This window comes from Vicia villosa, linkage group LG3 (assembly GCF_029867415.1).
Source record: "Vicia villosa cultivar HV-30 ecotype Madison, WI linkage group LG3, Vvil1.0, whole genome shotgun sequence".
In the NCBI taxonomy this organism is placed as follows: domain Eukaryota; kingdom Viridiplantae; phylum Streptophyta; class Magnoliopsida; order Fabales; family Fabaceae; genus Vicia; species Vicia villosa.
The window spans coordinates 109,131,260-109,152,648 of NC_081182.1; the positions used below are offsets into that span (position 1 = coordinate 109,131,260).

Below are 21,389 nucleotides of genomic sequence, written 5' to 3' on the forward strand. Positions count from 1 at the left end.
AGGGATAGTAGTGAAAAGTTGAGGAAATGAAAAAGGTGATTAACTGGACAATAGGTTAACTCGGATAATGGTGTGTACTAAGGAAAATTTGAAAAAAATGAGTGCCATTTGGCAATATGGGAAATGCTGATTGGTTGGAATTAAATTTGTATTTAGAAAAATACTAAAAAAGGCTTTTGTAAGGGTAATTAAATTTTGTATTAGGGGTAAATTAGGATGTTTGGTGGTATGTTTATTTCTTAGTTAGGTAGTTGATTAGTATAAATAATATTCCCTCAACTACACTTATAAAAATATTTACTATATAAATTTATTAAGTAACTAATATATTTAATCTATTAAATTATCTTATTTTAGATGTTGACGTTTCACATTAAGTAGTTGTGATTTATCAACTATGATGTCACATCACATGAAACTATAAATAATCTTAGGGTATGTTTGGCAAATAGAAGAAATTGTGAAGAGAGAAAGAAGAGAGAAAGAGTGTGAGAAGAGAGAAGTATGTGAGAAATATAGTAGATTTTGTGTATTGTTTGCTATAGGTAAAATAGAAGAGAAATAGAAGTGTATTTTATTTTGAATAGGACAAAAATACCCTTTAATTAAAAATTAATGTTAATTTTTATGTTATATATTCATATAGTATAAAAAATCATTAACATTTAACCTATCAAACTTAATATAACTAATTAATTGATTAAACTTTTATTTTTTTAAGGATTGATCAATTAAATTTAAATTCACTTATATTTTTTTTAATAATATATTATGGTTAAATAACATTAATATATTTATTTATAAGATATAAATTAATTAAATTATTTGATTTATTTTACATTATTTTTTATTTGATTTTAATATTATTTTTATTTAACATTTATGAGATTAATATTTTAGTAAAACAAATTAGTATCATGACACAATGTAATATTGCAAAATAATTAAACTGAAAAGTATAATAAAAATAAGGATAAAGCAAGGATAAAGTTGGAAAGGAACAAAAGATACACAAATCTCTCATCTTTCTTCGCTAATTTGAGAAGAAGATGAAAATAAGTGGGCCCCATGCATTTTATCTCTCTCTCCTCTATTTCTCTTCAAACCAAGCAAGAGAGATATTATATTTCTTCCCAACTTCTCTCTTACCAACTTCTCTCTCACCTATTTCACCTATTCCAAACATAACCTTAATGATTTCAGTGCTGTAAATCCAATATTCATAAAATTGAACTTTAATGTGATTTGGAATCAAATTGGAAATTCTTTTTTCCAAATAATCAAGTTTTAACACTTAATACTTAATGCAACACTTAATACTTAATGATGATATATCCAATTTTAAAGGTTATTGGTGCCCATCCTATAGTATTAAAACAGACTATAAACTTTGGATGCAAGATCTTCCCAATCATAGGGGTCGGCGTGTAGAAGAAGATTGACAGTGTTTGTGGATATTTAATCACCGCCAAGAACCAAACCCTTATTCTGGTGGAGTTGTTGTGGTTGCCTTCATACTATAAATAGATTGAGACAACATTATGATGTTCCATGTCCCACTAATTGTCATTTATGTGAGGGAGGAATGGGGATGAGTGACATGTGTTTTTGGCTTGAATAGTTAAATGATGTTAGGATGGTGCTTCAAGACATACATAGTAAGGATGATAAGAGGATTGCAGGTAGGGTGACATTTATGTTACGGGTGTTGTGAAATGATAGAAACAATTGGATTTGGAATAATGAGAAGAAATATGTGAATCAGTTGGGGATGCAAGGTTATATATTTGAAAGGATGGTTAATGGCTTAAAACTATCAAGATATGTGTATTAGTGACGACCGGCATAACCAACAACAACACATATGGCAGCCTCCTATTGTTGGTTGGGTGAAATGCAATGTGGATGTTGGTTTCAATAAACACTTAGGAACAACTAACAGAGGTTGGTGCTATAGAGAATGTACAAGTGTATTTATTATGGCAGGTACTTCGTGGAATGTTGATATCTACACTGTCGTTGAGGCGGAGGCTTTGGCATTGAAGGAAGCGGTCCAAGGATCTATTCAGATGCAAATGGAGCGCATTACATTTGAAAGTGATTCTCAAATGGTGGTGCAAGCTATTAGTGCTAATTATGTTGGTAATTTTGAGTTTTGTGTGATTATTTATAGTATTAAAAATCTGTTAGATTTACATCCCAACTTTGAAGTTAAGTTTGTTAAGCGTCAAGTGAATTTAATTGCTCACATGTTAGATAGGACGACCAATTCTTGGTCTAGGCGTAAGATTCTCCATTCAATTCCTCTTTGTATTGAACAACAATTAAGTAATGTAATGAATTGAGCTTGTTTGTGTCAGAAAAAAAGCTACTTGAAAATTTTCTTATCTGCAGGTAACGTCATATTTAAAAGTGAAATCTCAATCATTAAACTACTTAACAAGTAATAAATACTTTATTGAATAATATATAGCAAACAATGTGATGATAATATTATTCATTGAGATTTGATAATATCTCAAAATGTTAATAATGATGATAGTATATTAAAAAATTGATTGGAAAATAAGTGTTCTTCTTCATGAGTTGCTGACAACTTCAATATGTTTTTGGGGACTGAATTTCAAGAACTTTCTTTAAGTGACACCTATTTTTGAAGTCAAATGTCTACAAATGATGTAGTATATTTATTAAATTAGTCACGATAAATAGACAACATTTATCTGAAGTGCCACTAGAGTTAGTGTATCTTTTAGAAAAATTTGTAACAATTGTATTCGTACTACTCTGACTCGAGTTGGGTTGGAGTTGGCCCATACTAGAACAATATCCTCTCAAGTCTATATCGGTGAAGTTAGGACGTGACTTAATTCGTCAAATTTGGGTCGACACATTAGAGAATTTCAAATATACACTTCGGATTTCATAATTTTTATATGAAGTTATTTGTGGTGGGTTAATTTTAGAGTATAATGTGATTTAATAGTCATTGTCGTTTATGCCTTTGCCTTAATATGATGGGTCCGCTTAACTATTAACTAAAAAATAATAGTCTATGACTAAACATGACATAATTATTGAATCTTTGTCATTTTTTATTACATTACATAATTATTGAATCTTTGTCATTTTTTATTATTTGTTTAGTCCAATTGTGTATTGGTAAGTGTCAGATTTACATGAAATACGTCAGAACCTATTTACTTATTTCACTAGCAATCGATACAAAAACCCTCTAGTTTATCTATGAAAAGTGAGAAAATATATGTTTGGACTTTTCTAGTATGTATTAATTAAAAATATGTGAAAAGGAATGAAAAACCATGAATCAGCATACTAAGACCAAGCTAGAGAAAAATCATGGAAGACTAGGCTTGCTAGACCCAGCCATAACGCACAGGCCAAGGAAAAGGATATCACACGTCCTTATGCAAGTACTTCAAAGTGAAGTAAGAGTTAACTCAAAGTGATCTCGAGATGTTGAAACCGAAAGAAGATACGAATGAGAGAAACATGTGGTAATATTAATAGTTTAATAGAGGAGCATATTACTGAGCTATGGATGTACTTTCTAAATACGTAATATGAAAGCTACCCCTAGCATGTTTTCTTACTATTAACACATAATTCTCCATTTTACGTAATTTATTTCACGTAATTTAATTTCTTACATCACAACAAATATACAACCCTTCTCTACTTAAGATCTTAAAAGTTGTTGAAAGGTCTTAAAAACCACCAATATCTATAGATACGATACTTATAAACCTTAATTTTGTTTCACAATGAACAAAGTGGCACTGCTCTCGAGGACTTGTGCTAGTTTTAAAGAAATAGCATAGTTGTTATTATTTAAGTATTGTTTATATCTGTGCATATTTGTCAATAGCTATATATTTTGTTTATAAACAGTAACCCATTAAAATTATAATTAGTTCAATTGTTACTTTTTATGCGAGGTAAGGTTCTTGTAGACAATTGTTATTTGATCTTGAAACTGAAGGAACTGCACACAGAAATCTCAGTAAAAATAGGGAAAAGAAACAAAGATTCGAAAGACTAGATCTAAAATATCCTTCTATCTTAAAAAAACCATGGTTGACGTCGACAATAACACCAACAACAATGGAAATAACAATTGTGGCACACCATGTCGTAATAGTCCTATATGTCTAGCTCAGTTCTCTAGAATGCAAAGGAATGTTCGATAAAGTGAAATGAAAATGGGCTTATTGAAAATTTCAGATTCTTATCCTTTTTTCAAGTTTAGATCATGAAGACTCGTACACGCACCTCACAAATTCTACGAAAATGCTAGCATGCTAGGAGCTCCCGAAAATGAGCAAGAAACGATATAACTATGATTGATTCCACACCCTCTTATATGTAAAGCAAAGGAGTGGTATCTAGATCAACCCGCATCGATAATGACAAATTGAAAATTCTTGGAAGAAAATTTCTTAAACAAGTTCTTTCCTCACAATAAATTTATAGAAGCTAAGACAACCATTGTAGTGTTCTCCCAAGGCACAATAGAAACTCATTGTGAAGCTAAGTACATGCTGAGACGATGTCCATACCATGGTTTTGAAGAACTCATGCAGAAACACATCTTCAAGAATGGAATTCAACAACAACCAAAGTTGTTGCTATATATTACTGCTGGGGATTATCTTATGTCCAAAAGTGTAAAAGATGCAATAATAATCATTGAGGGAATGCTGCTCAATGATCATCAAAGACAACACAGCAGAAACCCCTCCCAATGGAAGAACAATATCATAGAAATTGTTATAATATTCCGAAAATTTATAATGTTAATGATTAAAATTTATTTATCGTCACATAAAAAAAATCATTATTTTAAAAATGTTAAAGATTTTTCTATATTTTCTTTAAACTTTCTTTTTCTAGAGCCATTCCTTACTGTATCTTCCTAACTCGCAAATAGAGCCTTAAAGTTTTCTTTTCTTGGAACCTCCCCCTAGGATATGATTGGCTTCCTTCTCATGGATTTACCAAGATATTCTTCCCTTTTTATTTGGTCAATCACTTCAACAAAGGTTTTGTAAAACCTCATAAATTTAAACAACATTTCGACAAGGAAAATTATAAAGCATGTCTCTAGTGCTTGGAAGATTCCTTCTTATTTTCGAAAATATATATATATATATATATATATATATATATATATATATCTCAATATTGGTATCATCCAACAAGCTTGTTTCAACTTTATGTTCTTTTTTTGACATTGCTTATTGCACTACCGTTGCTAGGGGTGGCCAATATTTTGTGTATTATTGTTTATTGCAGTCTCTGGCCTTGGACTTAGAAAGTTTGAATAAAAAATGACCCTTAAATTCTCCTATCTGGGAATGATTTAAACCTCTACCTTGCTAAGCTTTTCCATGGCGGTCATTATAAATATTGTTAGGGCCAAATATGGGAGTCGAACGGTCTAGAAGGGAGGTTGAATATGTAATCACCCTAAAAACCATCTTCAAATATATTTTCTTCGAAAATCATAATTTTACAAATAAATACATAAATTTCAAATGGAAGCAAAAGATATCGGGGGTTTATAAAATGTATGATTGGATGAATATTATATTTAAGGGTTAAATACCTTTTACCCCCCTGCCAAATAAGCGGATTTTGGTTTGCCCCCTTTAAAAAAAAATTGTTGCGCAGACCTTACCAATTGCAGATTCCAACCATTTAAACCTTTTACCATGTTTTTACCTAGAACACCAGGTTACCATCCTACGTGTCTGTTACCAATTTTTTTCTGAAATAAATGCCACGTTGGCACATCTTCTTTGTCCCTCCTTCTTCCTTACAGACCATAAAATTCCCAAGTCAAAAATTTAGGGTATGAAATAAACAACGAAGAAGGAGGGACAAAGAAGATGTGCCAACGTGGCATTTATTTCAGAAAAAAAATTTGGTAACAAACATGTAGGATGGTAACCTGGTGTTCTAGGTAAAAACATGGTAAAAGGTTTAAATGGTTGGAATCTGCATTTGGTAAGGTCTGCGCAACAATTTTTTTTTAAAGGGGGCAAAATCAAAACTCGCTTATTTGGCAGGGGATAAAAGGTATTTAACCCTATATTTAATTAGGATCATCAGAAATTACAACAACTAAGAAAGATGAAGTTGCTTAAACAAGCAATTCAACAATTGACATGATTCAATTTTATCACAGGGTTCAAATTGAATTTGATTAATCAATTTTTCAATCTAACATTAATAGTTTATGCAATGATAATCTCTATAAATAATATTGAAATTACTAGATCTATCATAGACCTACGCTTATTCAATAAATCATTATAAGTAGATACGTCATTCAACATGTGATTCTAGAAATGATATACCCTAAATCATGCAAATCAATATAAAAATGTAAAAGAGATAGAAAGAGATATTGTATAGCATGTTTATATTGGTTCAACACATTCATCCTCGCTTTGCGCATAGTCCAATCTTCAATGGCGAACCATTAGAAAAATTGTTAGGTATTACATTATTTAAAAAAATAATATAAAAAGTTTTGTTACAGCGGATAATCACAACGACAGTGAACACTTCAAGCAAAATTAGTACTTAAGACAACACATGTCTAAATCTTAATTTTTCTTCTTTTGTAGCAGAACACTCAAACTTCTAAATTTATAAGATCTTCACTTGATCTTGACCTAGGTGTCTTCCTAGACCTAAAGTTCTTTTCTAAGCTTCCATTTTGCAGCAGTGTTCATTCGCCTCTATCGACTCCTTGTCTGAGCCCTACTCAAGGATCTTGAAAACTCCCAACTTTATTCTATAGCTACCTCCACTTAGTACTATCGAAGTGTTCAATGGAGCACAAAATAATATTTTTTCACTGGAAGTCAGTCTCCAAGCACCATAATCACAATATCAAATCTTCAATCCTATACACACAAAAGCTTAACAAAAAACATTAGATTGCTTAATATACCTTGTATCTACCACTCACACTTATCTTTAGAATTGAGTACCACTACAATGGTGTTTCTAGGTTCAAGGTTGAAGATGATTGAATATCATGAAGAAACTCACAACTCCTAAACATGTCTAACTCAATAAACACACGATGAAGTTTTTATAAAGGTTTGACTTGAGAGAGAATGTGTGACATATGAACACTCAAGGTTTCTTAGATTTGTGAAAATATGGTTTGAGATTATTTTCATAATACACAATCGTGCATCATGTGTTCTATATGAACACCTATATTTTTAAGAGAATGACAAAATGAAATATACATGTACTAGAGGGAACACATAAAATAGGTGACAACATAAATAATTGATTCGAGTCAGATTATACGATTATGATTTGAATCAGATGAAAGAATGATTTGAATTAAGGTGATAAAATCTGGAAATTATTTGTTTGATTCAAATCATAGTTATTTTTAAAAAGCGTGTCTGATCATAATTCAAGTCATACATTATTGTAATTCGCATCAATGTGTTATGTGATTTGACAGAGACACTTCATTTATTTGAATCAGAAAGTCAATGCCAAAATCATAATTTTAAATTAAATTATTAATCGGAATCAATCATATGTATGATTTGAATCAAGCTTCAAAAACACTTACTTTTAATCTTTTTAACTTGTGTTTCAAACTTGCTGAAACTAAAAAAAAGTACAATAGATTCAAATATAATTAAGTGTAAAGGGTAACTCAAGGTATACTTTTACAACATATAATCAAATTACATGATCCACACCCATATAGGCGATATCAAACTCAAAAAACTCAACGACTCGTTTTGTCATTTTCGTAGCCAGGTCATTGAATTTATAGTATCATTGATTTGATTTACACATCTATGTATCTCTCTCACTTTCTTTACTAATTTTTCTCAAAACAAACACACCGAAAAATTAACTAAGACTATTTATAATGGAGGTGTTAAAAAAATTATTCAATAATTGAATAGTTGCAATGGAGTGTTGAAAATAATATGGATTAATTTGTGTTGAAAACATTCAACATATTGAATGAGAAGGAAGTGGGGTCACTATAATACTTTGCAAAATCTTATTGGTTGTTGAATTGTTTGCATTTTTATCTCACTTTAATTATTTGAAATTAATTATTTTATTTTAAGTCAATTTTTTATTTATTTTTATTTTCATCAAAATTTATTATTTTTCCTCTATAAATAGAGACTTGGTTTATTAAATTTGGACACAGAAAAAATTGAGATTTTTCTCTCTAATTTTTCTATTTAGCCTCAAATAAAATCTTGTTTGTAGCACTAACTATCTTTTTAGTAAAATAGATCACAATAATAACCTTTTAACACCCAAAATTCAACTAAAATATAAAATTTAAAAAATAAAATTTAAATAAGTTATTAAATTAGAAAAAAATTATTTAACTCTATTTTAATTTAATTTCAATTGATAATTGTGATTATATATAATCACAAAAACATAAAAAAATATATGAATATGAAATAAAAGTGGTGGGATAGGGTGTTGAATTTTATTAAACAAAAATTATTGTAGTGAGTAAAAGTTAAATGAGTGTTAAATTATTACTTATTAGGTAGAAGAGAAAGAAAATAACGTGAAACATAAAAAGTAAAAAATTAGAGTCTTGAATCCATAAACCATTATCCATATCCATAGTATAAGATTAGTTTGTTTGTTTGTTGATGCAACCAAAGTTAAGCATTTTGACAAATGGTAATATACTACTCCAAAATAAGAGTGTACTAAATTTGTCTACGTATAATTTCTTAATGCTATTCTCTTTGATGTAATGTTTGTTTGTAGTGCCTGGCCTATTACCTATATCATTTCCTCTATGCTAACTAATAAAAGTATAAGACAAGTTGCCGTTAAATGTAATGTTTCAAGAAAAATAATGTTTTTCTTATAAAAATACTTTGGTAAACCATAGTGAAAAAAATTCAATTGGAGATGCAACCAAGGTATCCTACTTGTCGTAACGCATCGTTTGATAATAGCTTATTCCAAAAATAAGAACATCAAGATGATCTAAAAATATTATATTTGAGTTAAAAGGTATTGCACTGACAGTGTCATCCAATAGAAAATCATAAATGTGTCATGTCATTAACTTTTTTTTAAACAAAAAATAATTTAATTGAATACATGGGTGGTGATTGGTTGAAAGTGTAAAAATATTTTACACTGTACGTGCATCACCCCTTTTCTCATTATATTTTACTTTTACTACCTGACGTTTTTATATAATATTTGTTTTTAGTGTTTGACACATATATATATATATATATATATATATATATATATATATATATATATATATATATATATATATATATATATATATATATATATATATATATATATATATATATATATATATATATGAGCATATCAAGTGAGAGTATTTTTAAATGAGAGATAAGAGGAAAAAATATCAATCATTGGATTCATCAAGAGAGATAAATTAATAGCATCATTAATAGAGTAACATTCTCTCTTGATGGATCCAATAGTTGATATTTCTTCCTCTCATTTCTCATTTAAAAATGCTCTAATTTGATATGCTTCCATATATATATATATATATATATATATATATATATATATATATATATATATATATATATATATATATATATATATATATATATATATATATATATATATATATATATATATATATATATATATATATATATATATATATATATATATATAAATAAAGTGCAGGCATCGTAATTTATAGCTTTGACAACCGGTTTTAGTTCAAATAATGTAACTATTATATATAGATAGATGAAATAATTATAATAAACATTTAGGTGTTCCAAAATTATAGGTTTGACGACTGGTTTTTTTGTCAACCTAATGAAATCTACCTTTTAAAAATAAAACAAGAGGGATGTAGGAGTTGGATTTGGCGTCTATGTATTTATGGTTCGTTTGTTTTAGTTATTTTTTAAATAATTTTTTTAATGTTATATTTTGTATAAAAAAAATTTACAAAGAAATGTTTCATAAAATTTTAAATGAATAGTTATTTTTAAAATGTTATTTTAGGTATTTCAATTTTTTATTGAAACTTTTTTTTTTAATCAAAATTTCAAAAAATCACTTAATTTTGAAGCTATTTCAAATAGATTTTGATAAAAATTATTTTTGAAATACAACTTTTTGAAAAAAATTACGATTTTGACTATGTTTTAGTCTTCAATAATGTATGTTTATGTTATAGAATGTCAAAATTAATGTTTCATTTTAAAAAAACTAATTTAAAAAAATTTATTTATGTTTATAGATATAAATGTGTTGCCCCTATTTTTTAATTATTTTACAGAATATTTATTTGTCATTGTTAAAGGATTATAGAATGTATTTACATAAATTAAAATTTAATCATTAATTCAAATTTTAATATTATAAACTATATTTACTATGAAATAAGAATATTCCTAATTGTAGTTAATGTATTATATCATTTTAATAAATATCAATAAGTTGATTCATATATAAGATTTTATCCAATTCAATTATAGAAAATAAAAATTATAAATTAAATATATTATTTTTTTATGTAATAATAAAGTGTTGATTAATATAGTATAAATAAGGAAGTGTGAAGAAGTTGTAAATTATTATAAAGTCATTTTAGATCGTATGTCTTTTCTATTTTTTAAAGTTAATTTTAAGTCTAGAAGTAGACTTGTCCTCTCAGCTTTCTATTTTAAAATAATTTTTTATGTCAATATTTAAATATATTAAAATAAAAATTTTAAATTAGTTTTCTTCTTATGTCAAATTGTAAATTTATTATCATTAATTATATTTTATATAATATAATATTTTGAATTTTGATGGTTATTTTCTCATTTGTTTAAAGTAATAATTTTTGTTTGTTAAAGAGTAATGATAAAACCGTTTTAGAATGTGGAAGATGAGAATATGGAGAAATAACTGTTTGTGAAAAAATAACCTTTATGATCTCACAGAACCGATTTTGATCGTGAAGGAAAACCAATAAAGACAATGAATTAGGAAAATAGAATATTTAAGTAATAAATGGAAAATAGGAAAATGAAATATTTAAGTAATAAATCAAGAGATTTGTTAGGAAAGTAAAAGAGTCTTCTTTTCTTATATTATAGATAGATATCAAAATTATATTTAATATAATAATTTCGATTTTATTTTATGCATCTTTTAAGAATGAATTTATGGCAAAGATATTGTGACGAATGAGGCTAGATATTGTGACGAATGAGGCTATACCACTCCATACTACCAAACATCTTAGGCCAAACACAAAAAAACATTAATCATCAAACAAAACTCGGTAAATATATTTCACATGATAAAAGAATAGAAAAAACTCAATTTTGATCCGTTTCTTTGTTACAAAAATTTTGCTACTTCCTTGTTATCTGGTTTAAAGAGTTTGAGTAAATGATTTCTATAATGCATTAAGCAACATTTTCTACCAAGAATCTTAGTAATAAATAATCAAATATTTCAGACTTCACTTCTTCCAGCAATGATAGACTGATAGTTCTTCCAGCAATGGTAGTTGATGGTGGCACTGCCTTGAGTAAACGTTTGCCAAAGATCTCATCTCTTGCAAGGAATAAATACAAAGCATGATAATATAAAAAAAATTTGGTCTACAACAAAATATGGAAGATTATGCGGAAACATGAAAGCAATCGCGTGGGAGCCACGGTGTTGGTGTTGCAGAATATAGACTCCCACCAGTAAAACACATGAAATAAGAGGCACCATACATGCATCAATTAGTCATGTAAATAACAGATCCATGATTAAACCAACCAAAACATTAAAAATATAAATCATGGAATCTTCACAGAGATAACATACCCATATTGCAAAAATGGTTGTCTGAAATCCTCATCTCTGATTTCAGAATCAAGCCCTCCAACATTCTAAAATTCTCATCTCTAATTTTTGTCCATGTATTCCGCCAGGCCACCAAATTGTCCCGGGTACCCGCTGTAAAATATTCGATTACCCATGTCATCAAAGTTTTGTCGTCGTGGTGGGGGATGATGTGGAAATGATACCTGATTGGTAGCACTCGGAACTTGAATTGGCTTGGTAAAAAAGACATTGTTTCTTATGGTGTGTTGAAGCCATATGTTTGTTGATGGGTGCTACGATGATGTGACGTTTACGGGATTAGTAGGTCGCTTGGATTATATTCCTCTGGTTGGCCCAAGTCGAGGCTAAGTTGAGATCTAGAAGGGCCCGCCTCAGAGTGTTGGCTGTATTGTCTTTGTTATTGGTATGAAGTTTGATAATTTGGTTGGTAATGGTATTGGTGTTGGTGTTGTTCTCGTTGTTGGGTTGGTTGTAGGTTTGTTGTTGGGGGTCAATTAAATAGTACGGGTCAGACACAAACGGATCAGACATGATAACCGATCTATGTTAACTCATATATTCTTGAGTTTCTTTCATTTCAAATGGGGAAACAGGGAACTGTAGGACATGTTGGTGATGCCTCTTCCACATCTGAAGCCACTTGGAAGCGAAGTCTTTCCAACTTCTAACATTCCATTGGTAGTTCACTCTGCAAAGATGTCATTGGCCCAAAGACGTTAGGGGACCCGGGATTTCTCGATGCATGACAAGCTAGAGTTTCACACAGACAATATGGATCATCTTCATAATGTTGTACTGTATAATAGTTATTTTGCAATCCAAAAAACTTCATCTTCGGGGTTGTGTTCATGTTGGAGACCCAAATATGATCTCTAATAAAACTGCATAGGAAAAAAATATTAGATTATTCGGAAGATGGTTGATATTAAAAATAAATTCCGTAGAATATGAATAGTTTAGTGGTAATACATCCTTCGGTCAAAGGTGATCCCAAAGTTGGCGATACATCAAGATATTTCTCTAGGATTTTTGTTGTAATCCATTCCTCTAACACAGATCCTAAAACAAAAAGAGAGAAAACAAATTATTTACAATTATTTTTAGAAAAGACTGAGTAAATTGAAATAACTTAGTTGCATAGGGGAACATGTAGAGGCCACTATTGTCGGTGGCTAGTATTGACATCCTCCACCAACCCCATACTTGGAGCAAGAAGGCGCATCCATAAAATGTGCAAGTATCTTTTTCTGCGTTCTTACACATGGAACTATAACGCATAGCCAAAACGGCAAAACCCCCACTATACTATCCAATTTTATCAATGTCGTCGAATAAACTTAAATACATAAAATTGACATTGTTACTTGTACTTTATGGAAATAACAGGTTATCAAATAGTATTATAATGTAACATTTAGTTTTAATAAATTTTCTTTCCTCGGATGAATATTCGTCCAAAGAAATAGACTTATAATACTCTTTAAGGGTCTTTAGGTTAATACATTGTCCCCTCTCACCCTCATCTCCCTCTATCATATCTTTCCCCAAGACTTCCTCACATAGGGCATTGGCCTATTGAACAGATCCATTAACAGCCTTTCCCTCAATCAGGAGACCCGAACCCATGTGCATGTCCTCTAGTGTGATTGTATATTCACTAGTTGGAAGATAAACGTGTGAGTTTCGGGTCTCCACCGTTCTAAAATGGCAAGTATAAATTTTGATTATATTGATAGAGTTGTTCGATATATTGATCACATGTCTAAATCCCAGAAGTTGTAGATACAAAACAATCCACGGGTCAGAAGCAACTTAACCGTGATAACGACAACGGGTTCACGAAACATCCTAAAAAGAATATATGAAATAATGAGCATGGATGGTTGTGTTGACGAAGAAACAATGTATAAATATAGATGTATGAAAAAAACTTACATATTACTGAATGTTCGCCTTAGTTCCTCTGTGGCTATCACCCATGGTTAGAAGGAGGGACATGTTTGAAATCTTGGAGACTTGTTTGAAGATGAAAAATGGGAGAGTTTGGTGAATATAAGAGATGGAGAGCTTATGTGCAGATGAAAATATATCTCTTTTGTAGTCCCTACAATACTTTATGTGAATATGAGGGTCTTACTAGTCCTAGGTCTAGTTTGAACGAGAGGCAAGGACAACACTTATTTGGACCTTGTAAACATAGCTTCACACTCAGACGTTCACTCGTAAGCTGTCTCTTTCCTTATAAGCTTGTATAATATAAATGAGTTGCAGGATGACATGGAAATGAATCTTGTAAGAACGTTCAAAATCCCTTTCAAACGTCGTATGCATATCTTAGTTCTTGGGGCCTCTATGTCTACAAAGGCCTTATACTTAGAGATATTAATCTATATCCCTTGCTCTGTAAGATAGTAGCCTAGGAACTTCCTTTAAAGTGGCCTTCTGATAGGTCGTATAACTTATTTCTTCACCGTAATTCACTATCATATCATCCATGTACACCTCTAAATTTTCTCTAACGTGGTCCTTAAAGACCTCATTCATCATTCGCCGATACGTTTCTCTTGAAATTTTAGGCCGAAAGGTATCACACTGTCACATAAATATTATAGTCGATAATGAACATTGTCTTAGAACATTAATTTTGATCCACTAAAATATGGTTGTAATCCTAAATTTGCATCCATGGATGACAATAACTTAAAACTAGGTGAGTTATCTATGAACTTGTCTATATTGTGCAAAAATTATGTGTATTTAGGACATGCTCTGTTTAGGTTTGAATAACCAACTAATATGCGCCACTCGTTGTATGACTTGTTGACGAGTACATCAACCAGATTTTGTATTTTTATTTTGTTTTGAACTCGAACCTCAAAGGATCTTCCTCAACATTCTTGATCACTTTAGTTTTGTCCAATGACTACTTTCGACGATGTTGGGTAACGTAAGGGACATTTGTTTGCAAGGCTAAAAGGAGACAAGCTACCTCAGGGTCTATAATTGGAATCTCATTCATAGACTAAGTGAAGACATCGTTGTTAGTTTCTAGTAATCTTATAAGCTGGTCTTTCACCTCCTTCGGTAGGTCGACCCATTTCCTAATGACATTTAAAGGACCATCTCTTACGGAGGCCTCAATAAACTCTTTGTTGGGATTTGGGTGCTCAACCTCCCTCTTTTCCTCCAAAGGAAATGTTTCTTCATTGTCTTCTTCTTCTCTAGTGGGCTGTGGCTCTATTTGAGCATCTAGCTCAGACGAGTCCATGCCTATGAATTTAAATAGCCAAGACTACATCGAGTTCAATTATTACTTTCCTTGTAACATTAGAAAAAATTGTGTTTGATGCTTCCAAGTCTATCCTAAGTGTAGTCACTTTATCTGTATTGATAAAGAATTTCAACTTTAAATGAACCATCATTGATACAACACATAGCTTGGCAAACATTGTCCGTATAAAATTGCAATTGTATACAAATTTGAAGGAAATTACTAGGAATCTAAATTTCACGACACTCATACTCCCGCTTACTCTAAATGCTTCTAGAAAATACACCTAGCATTTGGTGATGAAACAATCAAACCCATGTAGGATATATCCTTGAAATGGTTGTACGTGAAACTCAAGCATCATGGAATTGAATAACTCTGTGTGTACATGATTTTGCAAGAACTTCCTTGATCAACTAGCACATGACAAACGTCAAACCCAACCATCATGGCCCATACCAACAAAAGGGATGTGTAGGTTTGACACATAATTGATCATTTCTTTCTTGTAGAATGGCAAAGGGCTTCATCTCCTTTTCATTTCTGGTTTTCTTCGTCTCTCAGAATGGTGGCTTCTCTTTGTTTGCTCTTGAGAGAATATGATTTAGTTGCTCTAGGTCACAGAAACCCCTTAGGCAGCAAATGTTCCAGTCGAACCGTTAAGAAATGTGGTTAGACCTAACTCAACCCTACAAAACCGGCTTGTAGGGTGAGGATTTCCCCCACTTATAAGGACATGTTCAGGCCATATATTGTCCGATATGGGACTCTTAACACACCCCTCACGCCCAGGACTAGACAACTGAAGCATGGAAATAAATGATGGGTGACCCGATAGAGGAAACCATAGAAGGTGGCCCATCGGATCTTAAACGAGGCTCTTGACACCATGTTAAGAAATGTGGTTTGGCCTAACTCAACCCTACAAAACTGGCTTGTAGGGTGAAGATTGCCCCCACTTATAAGGGCATGTTCAGGCCATATATTATCCGATGTGGGATTCTTAACACACCCCCTCACGCCCTGGAATAGACAACTGGAGCGTGGAAATAAATGGTGGGTGGCCCGATAGGGGAGACAATAATAGATGGCCCACCGAATCTTAAACCAGGCTCTGATACCATGTTAAGAAATAAATTGTTTTTGCCTAACTCAACCCCACAAAATCGGTTTTGTAGGGATGAGTTAGGTTCAACCACATTTCTTAACACGAACAACCATGACTCAGTAATATGTGCTCTTTTGAGGCGTTGATGGGTAAGTCCTTCCCAAACACAAAAAGTTATTGCGCCACGCTAGACACGACATAAAAGTCATCTCACTGGTTGAACGATCCATCAGTGAGGGTGGGTTTTCGAAATAAAACTCTCAATCTATTCATCTTTCTTTGTCTTGACTGTCTCATGTGATCGCTCTATATTTGGATATGATCTATTTATCCTAAGTTATTTGGATCGAATGCTACCAAATTTCCCCATGAAATGAATAAAGTAGAAATGTTAGAGGATGTTTTTTGTATGTGACACAAAATGATCAGAGGATAGATTTTCCTTTTCACATGTTACTGATAGCTGAAGATCTAACGACAAGTTCTAGTAAAGCCTTCTTCACTGATGGAGGGGTACCTACAAACACTTCGGCACTTAAGTTTGTGACAATTGTAAGTTTGATATTTTTATATTAGAATTATGTGTACTTGAAACTCATTCACCTTTTAGGCTAGTAAGCCCCTATGATTTGAGGGCCTATAACCTTCTTCAAGGAACACCTATCTTTGAGGACAATTGTCAATCGATCATGTGACCTTGTTATCAAACGATCAATAATGACTGGAAGACCTCAACCTGATCGACGTGCCTTCAAATCGAGTGTATCTTCTAGATAATTTCCAGCTGTTGGGTTCAGGTTATCCAAATTTGAGTTGGATTGGACATCGACTTAAATTGAAATAAAACTAGTATTAACACATTAATTAAATGAGTTATTAATTTTTTTCTTACATTCTGACCACTTAGTTATTATAAAAATAAAAATAAAAAGAGAATGACAAAGATTCCTAAATAAAACAATACTAACAAGGAACACTTTTTCAATGCTCCACTTTGTTTCTATATATATAGGTATGCATAGAATTGATGTTCTTCACTGAGCTGAAAAATAAAATTAAAACTTCTTCCACACATTATTACCCTATTTCTTTTTTTTATCTACATGGATCTTCAAGCAATTTTCCCTACCACCCTTTTAACAATTTTCTTCCTCTCCATCATTGTGACACTAAAACTAAAGAAGAAAACAAAAAAAGTTTCCTCAATTCCAAATATACCACCAGGGCCATGGAAGCTACCTATCATAGGAAACATAGCCAATCTTCTTGGCTCTCCACCACATAGAAAACTAAGAGATTTGGCAAAAAAGTATGGACCCTTGATGCATCTTCAACTTGGTGAAGTTTTCTTTATTATTGTTTCATCAGCAGAATATGCTAAAGAAATAATGAAAACTCATGATGTCATATTTGCATCAAGGCCTGCAAATCTTACCTCAGAGATAATCTTTTATGATTCAACAGATATAGCTTTTGCACCTTATGGTGAGTATTGGAGACAACTTAGAAAGATTTGTACCATTGAACTTCTAAGTGTAAAACGTGTGCAATCTTTTTGGCCTATAAGAGAACAAGAGATGAGTAATCTTATCAAAAGAATCGCTTCGGAAGAAGGAAGAGTGGTCAATCTTTCTCAACAAGTTGTGTCAATGATGTTTTCGTTCACTTCACGAGCGGCGTTTGGCAAGAAATACATGGAGCAAGACGAGTTCATATCGGCGGTAAGAGAAATTTTGCAGCTTGCTTCTGGTTTTTTCATTGGTGACTTGTTTCCGTCGGCGAAATGGCTTCAAAATGCAACTGGTATGAGGCCTAAGCTTGAGAAGTTGCATAAGAAAGTTGATAGAATATTTGAGATGATTATAAATGATCATAAAGAGAAAAAGACAAGAGGTATAGATGGTTTAGTTGAAGGACATGAGGATTTGATTGATGTTCTCTTGAAATTTGAGGAAAATAACAGCACTAATCAGAATCAGGAATTTTCCTTAACTAAGAATAATATCAAGGCTATACTCTTTGTAAGTATATTTACTTTCTTCCATAATTATATGCATGTGAATAATTATGTTTTAAATATCTATTTGAATGGACTTATTTAAATATCTATATGCATGTGAATACTTGAAAAAATATGGGTGAAATATGTGGTCAGATGCATGATCTTAAATCACACTATAATTGCGGTTTGATGTTGTTACCGCATCTGCAATAATGCGGACTCAATTGCAGTTGCAAATTGAAATTTAAAACTATGATTCAAATAGAGCATAAGTAGTAAGATTTTTTTAGTTTTTGAAAATCAATCTCTGGTCCTAGAATCCATTAAATCCGGGGAATCAATCTCAATGTCCACTAACAGGAGGCCTAATTAAAGCCTGAACAAAACTCTGTATAGACTGATTTAACACAAGAATTGTTAGCAGTTGGAAGGATTCAAACTTGAGAGCTTGAGTTGACCACACTCTTAGGTCTGAAGTCTTCACTATCAGACCAACCGATGAGGTTTCTTGAGTAGCAAGAAATAGAGTAGTTCTTTGTTTGATGTGGTATATGAATATATTTGAAGTTCGCAACTAATTAACTTGATATGTTTTTAATTTTAAGGATATCTTCACTGGTGGAAGTGACACAGCAGCAACAACAATCAACTGGGCAATGGCAGAAATGATGAAAAATCCAAGAGTATTGCAGAAAGCACAAGCAGAAGTAAGAAATACATTTAAAAAAACCGGAAAACTCGATGAAACATGCCTTGAAAATTTAAAATACTTAAAAGCAATAATCAAAGAAGTCCTAAGAATCCACCCTCCAGGTCCACTATTAATCCCAAGAGAATGTGCACAAGATATTGAGATAAATGGCTATCACATACCAAAAAAAAGCAAAGTGATAATCAATGCATGGGCCATTGGAATGGACACAAAGTACTGGAAAGAGCCAGAGAGGTTTTATCCAGAGAGGTTTGTTGACAGTTGTGTGGATTATAAAGGGAATAGTTTTGAGTATATTCCGTTTGGTGCTGGGAGGAGAATTTGTCCTGGGATGAATTATGGTATGGCGAACGTTGAATTGGCTCTTGCTATGTTGTTGTATGAGTTTGATTGGAGAGTTGGTGATGGGGTGAAATGTGAGGATTTGGATATGAGTGAGATGTTTGGTGCTTCTGTTATAAGAAAAGATGATTTGTATTTGGTTCCGACTGTTTATTCTGAAGTGTAGTAGTGGTGATAAGTGGAAAGTTTGTATTGTATGGAAAATTTGAGAAGTAATTTATTGTTAAAGTGTCTAATATCGTTTTATCAACATTTTCAAAAAATGTGGTATCTTGCATACGTTATACCGATATTTTTAAAATTGTTTGTATGCATGTATGCTTTTTTACGTTTAATTTCAAAACTACATATAAAAACGTATGTAGGATGATAACTCATTTTTCAAAAATATTGATAAAAAACATGAAAAAAATTGGATTCTACCTAAGATTTTAAAATGCCGGTAAAAAACATAGTTTTCGTGACAAATCTGGTATAAATTTAAAATTACCAATATAAATATACAAATTTAATAGAAAAAAATATTTATTTGTAGAAGTTTCAATAAAATGCAGAAAAAAACAAGGTTTTCCAATTTTTTTTTAAAAAATGACAATTTTAATAATAAAAATGACGTGGGATTATTATGGTAAAAGCGCAACAACTGGGAGGTGTCAAAGGGTGATAGGACAAATTCTTCCACCTTATTTGTAAGGGTGTTGGGCCTCCTTGTTTGGTCAGCCCACTTCCTTGCCTTGTATTGTTTTTTCTGTAGTTGTTTAGTACACCATATATATTTTTATAAAACTATAGGAAAAATAAAAAATATCCTTTTGTAAAGTTATCTTCTAACTTCACTATGAAGTTTATCGCAACAAATTTTTATGGGTATAGTTAATTTAACATTTCCTATATACATATTATATTTTTTTCGCAGTTCATAAAAGAACAGAATGCGTATATATTCTAAATTTATCTTTTCCTATATATTAATAATTTTTTTTTGCAAATTTTAACTTTTGATCAAACTCCTTAGTTTAACTTTTGAATAAACTCATAACATATTACAAGATGTGTTTGGGGACAATAGTATCTTTTGGGGTGTTTAAAACTAAAATGCCCAATAGAAAACCGTAAAATCAAATCAAATCAAACCGATACCGTAAAAAATCGCATTTGATTTGGGTGTGTTTGAGTCATTTTTTAATCAACTGCGCGGTTCAGTTTAGTTTGCGGTTTGTGTTTTACATACCAAACCAAACCGAACCAAACTGCATTATGTTACAATCACCCAAACATCAATTAACTTATATCTATATCAAACCCAGACCTATAATGCTTAGCCTTATGATTACAAATGCTTTTCTCTTTGGAAAATAAGTGCTTTCAAAAACGCATATCCGAAAACACCAAATAATGAATGTTTTCGAAGATGCATCTCCAAATTTTAGAAAGAAAAAAAAAAAAAACTTCAAAACAAGATATTTTGAAATTTTCAGCATGAATTATTCCCGCAAGGGTGTCTATATAGAAATTATCTTAATGCTTTGAACTTGCAAAAGTGGGCCAGGGAGAATTGTAGCTGGTTCTACCCTCTATTTAGAAGTGTCAAATTACTAAATTTTTAAAATTAGCACCTAATTTTAAAGACCCCTAATATTTAAGGGACTAAAGTTTTAAGAATAAATAACTTCAAAAATAAATAATTTCTCAAAAATAAAGACTCTTAAAATTATTGTTGAATCTCAAACTTCAAATTTTCAACTTTTTTTTTAATTTTAATTTTACAAAAAAAAATTTTAGAATTAAATTTTTTCCATAAACACTAATGAATACTCATGAGTACACACGCGTACTAGTTTTGTATCCATATTTGTACACATGTTTTTTAAAAAATAAAATAAAATATTGACTAAAATTTGATTAAAAACAAAAATCAATTTATGCAATAGTAAATAAACATAGATGTGATCATTAAAAATCAAACTGCAATACTTAAATATTGTCGAGGTAAAATTATAGTTAAAAAAATTACATATTAGATAGAGCTATGCTCTCTTTA

The 21,389-nt window shown here is 31.0% G+C and overlaps 2 protein-coding genes across 2 annotated transcripts; both read left to right on the plus strand.

Annotated features, from left to right (window-relative positions):
* Window positions 1-1,823: 1,823 nt before the first annotated feature.
* Window positions 1,824-12,581, plus strand: LOC131658781 (uncharacterized). The gene is made up of 4 exons (XM_058928038.1): window positions 1,824-1,944; window positions 1,987-2,231; window positions 12,325-12,402; window positions 12,507-12,581. The coding sequence occupies exons 1-4, from the start codon at window positions 1,824-1,826 to the stop codon at window positions 12,579-12,581; spliced, it is 519 nt and encodes a 172-aa protein (XP_058784021.1).
* A 4,814-nt stretch (window positions 12,582-17,395) lies between these two features.
* On the plus strand, window positions 17,396-19,523 carry LOC131662295 (cytochrome P450 71D11-like). The gene is made up of 2 exons (XM_058932036.1): window positions 17,396-18,313; window positions 18,900-19,523. The coding sequence occupies exons 1-2, from the start codon at window positions 17,396-17,398 to the stop codon at window positions 19,512-19,514; spliced, it is 1,533 nt and encodes a 510-aa protein (XP_058788019.1). The 3' UTR covers window positions 19,515-19,523.
* The last annotated feature ends 1,866 nt before the right edge of the window (window positions 19,524-21,389 follow it).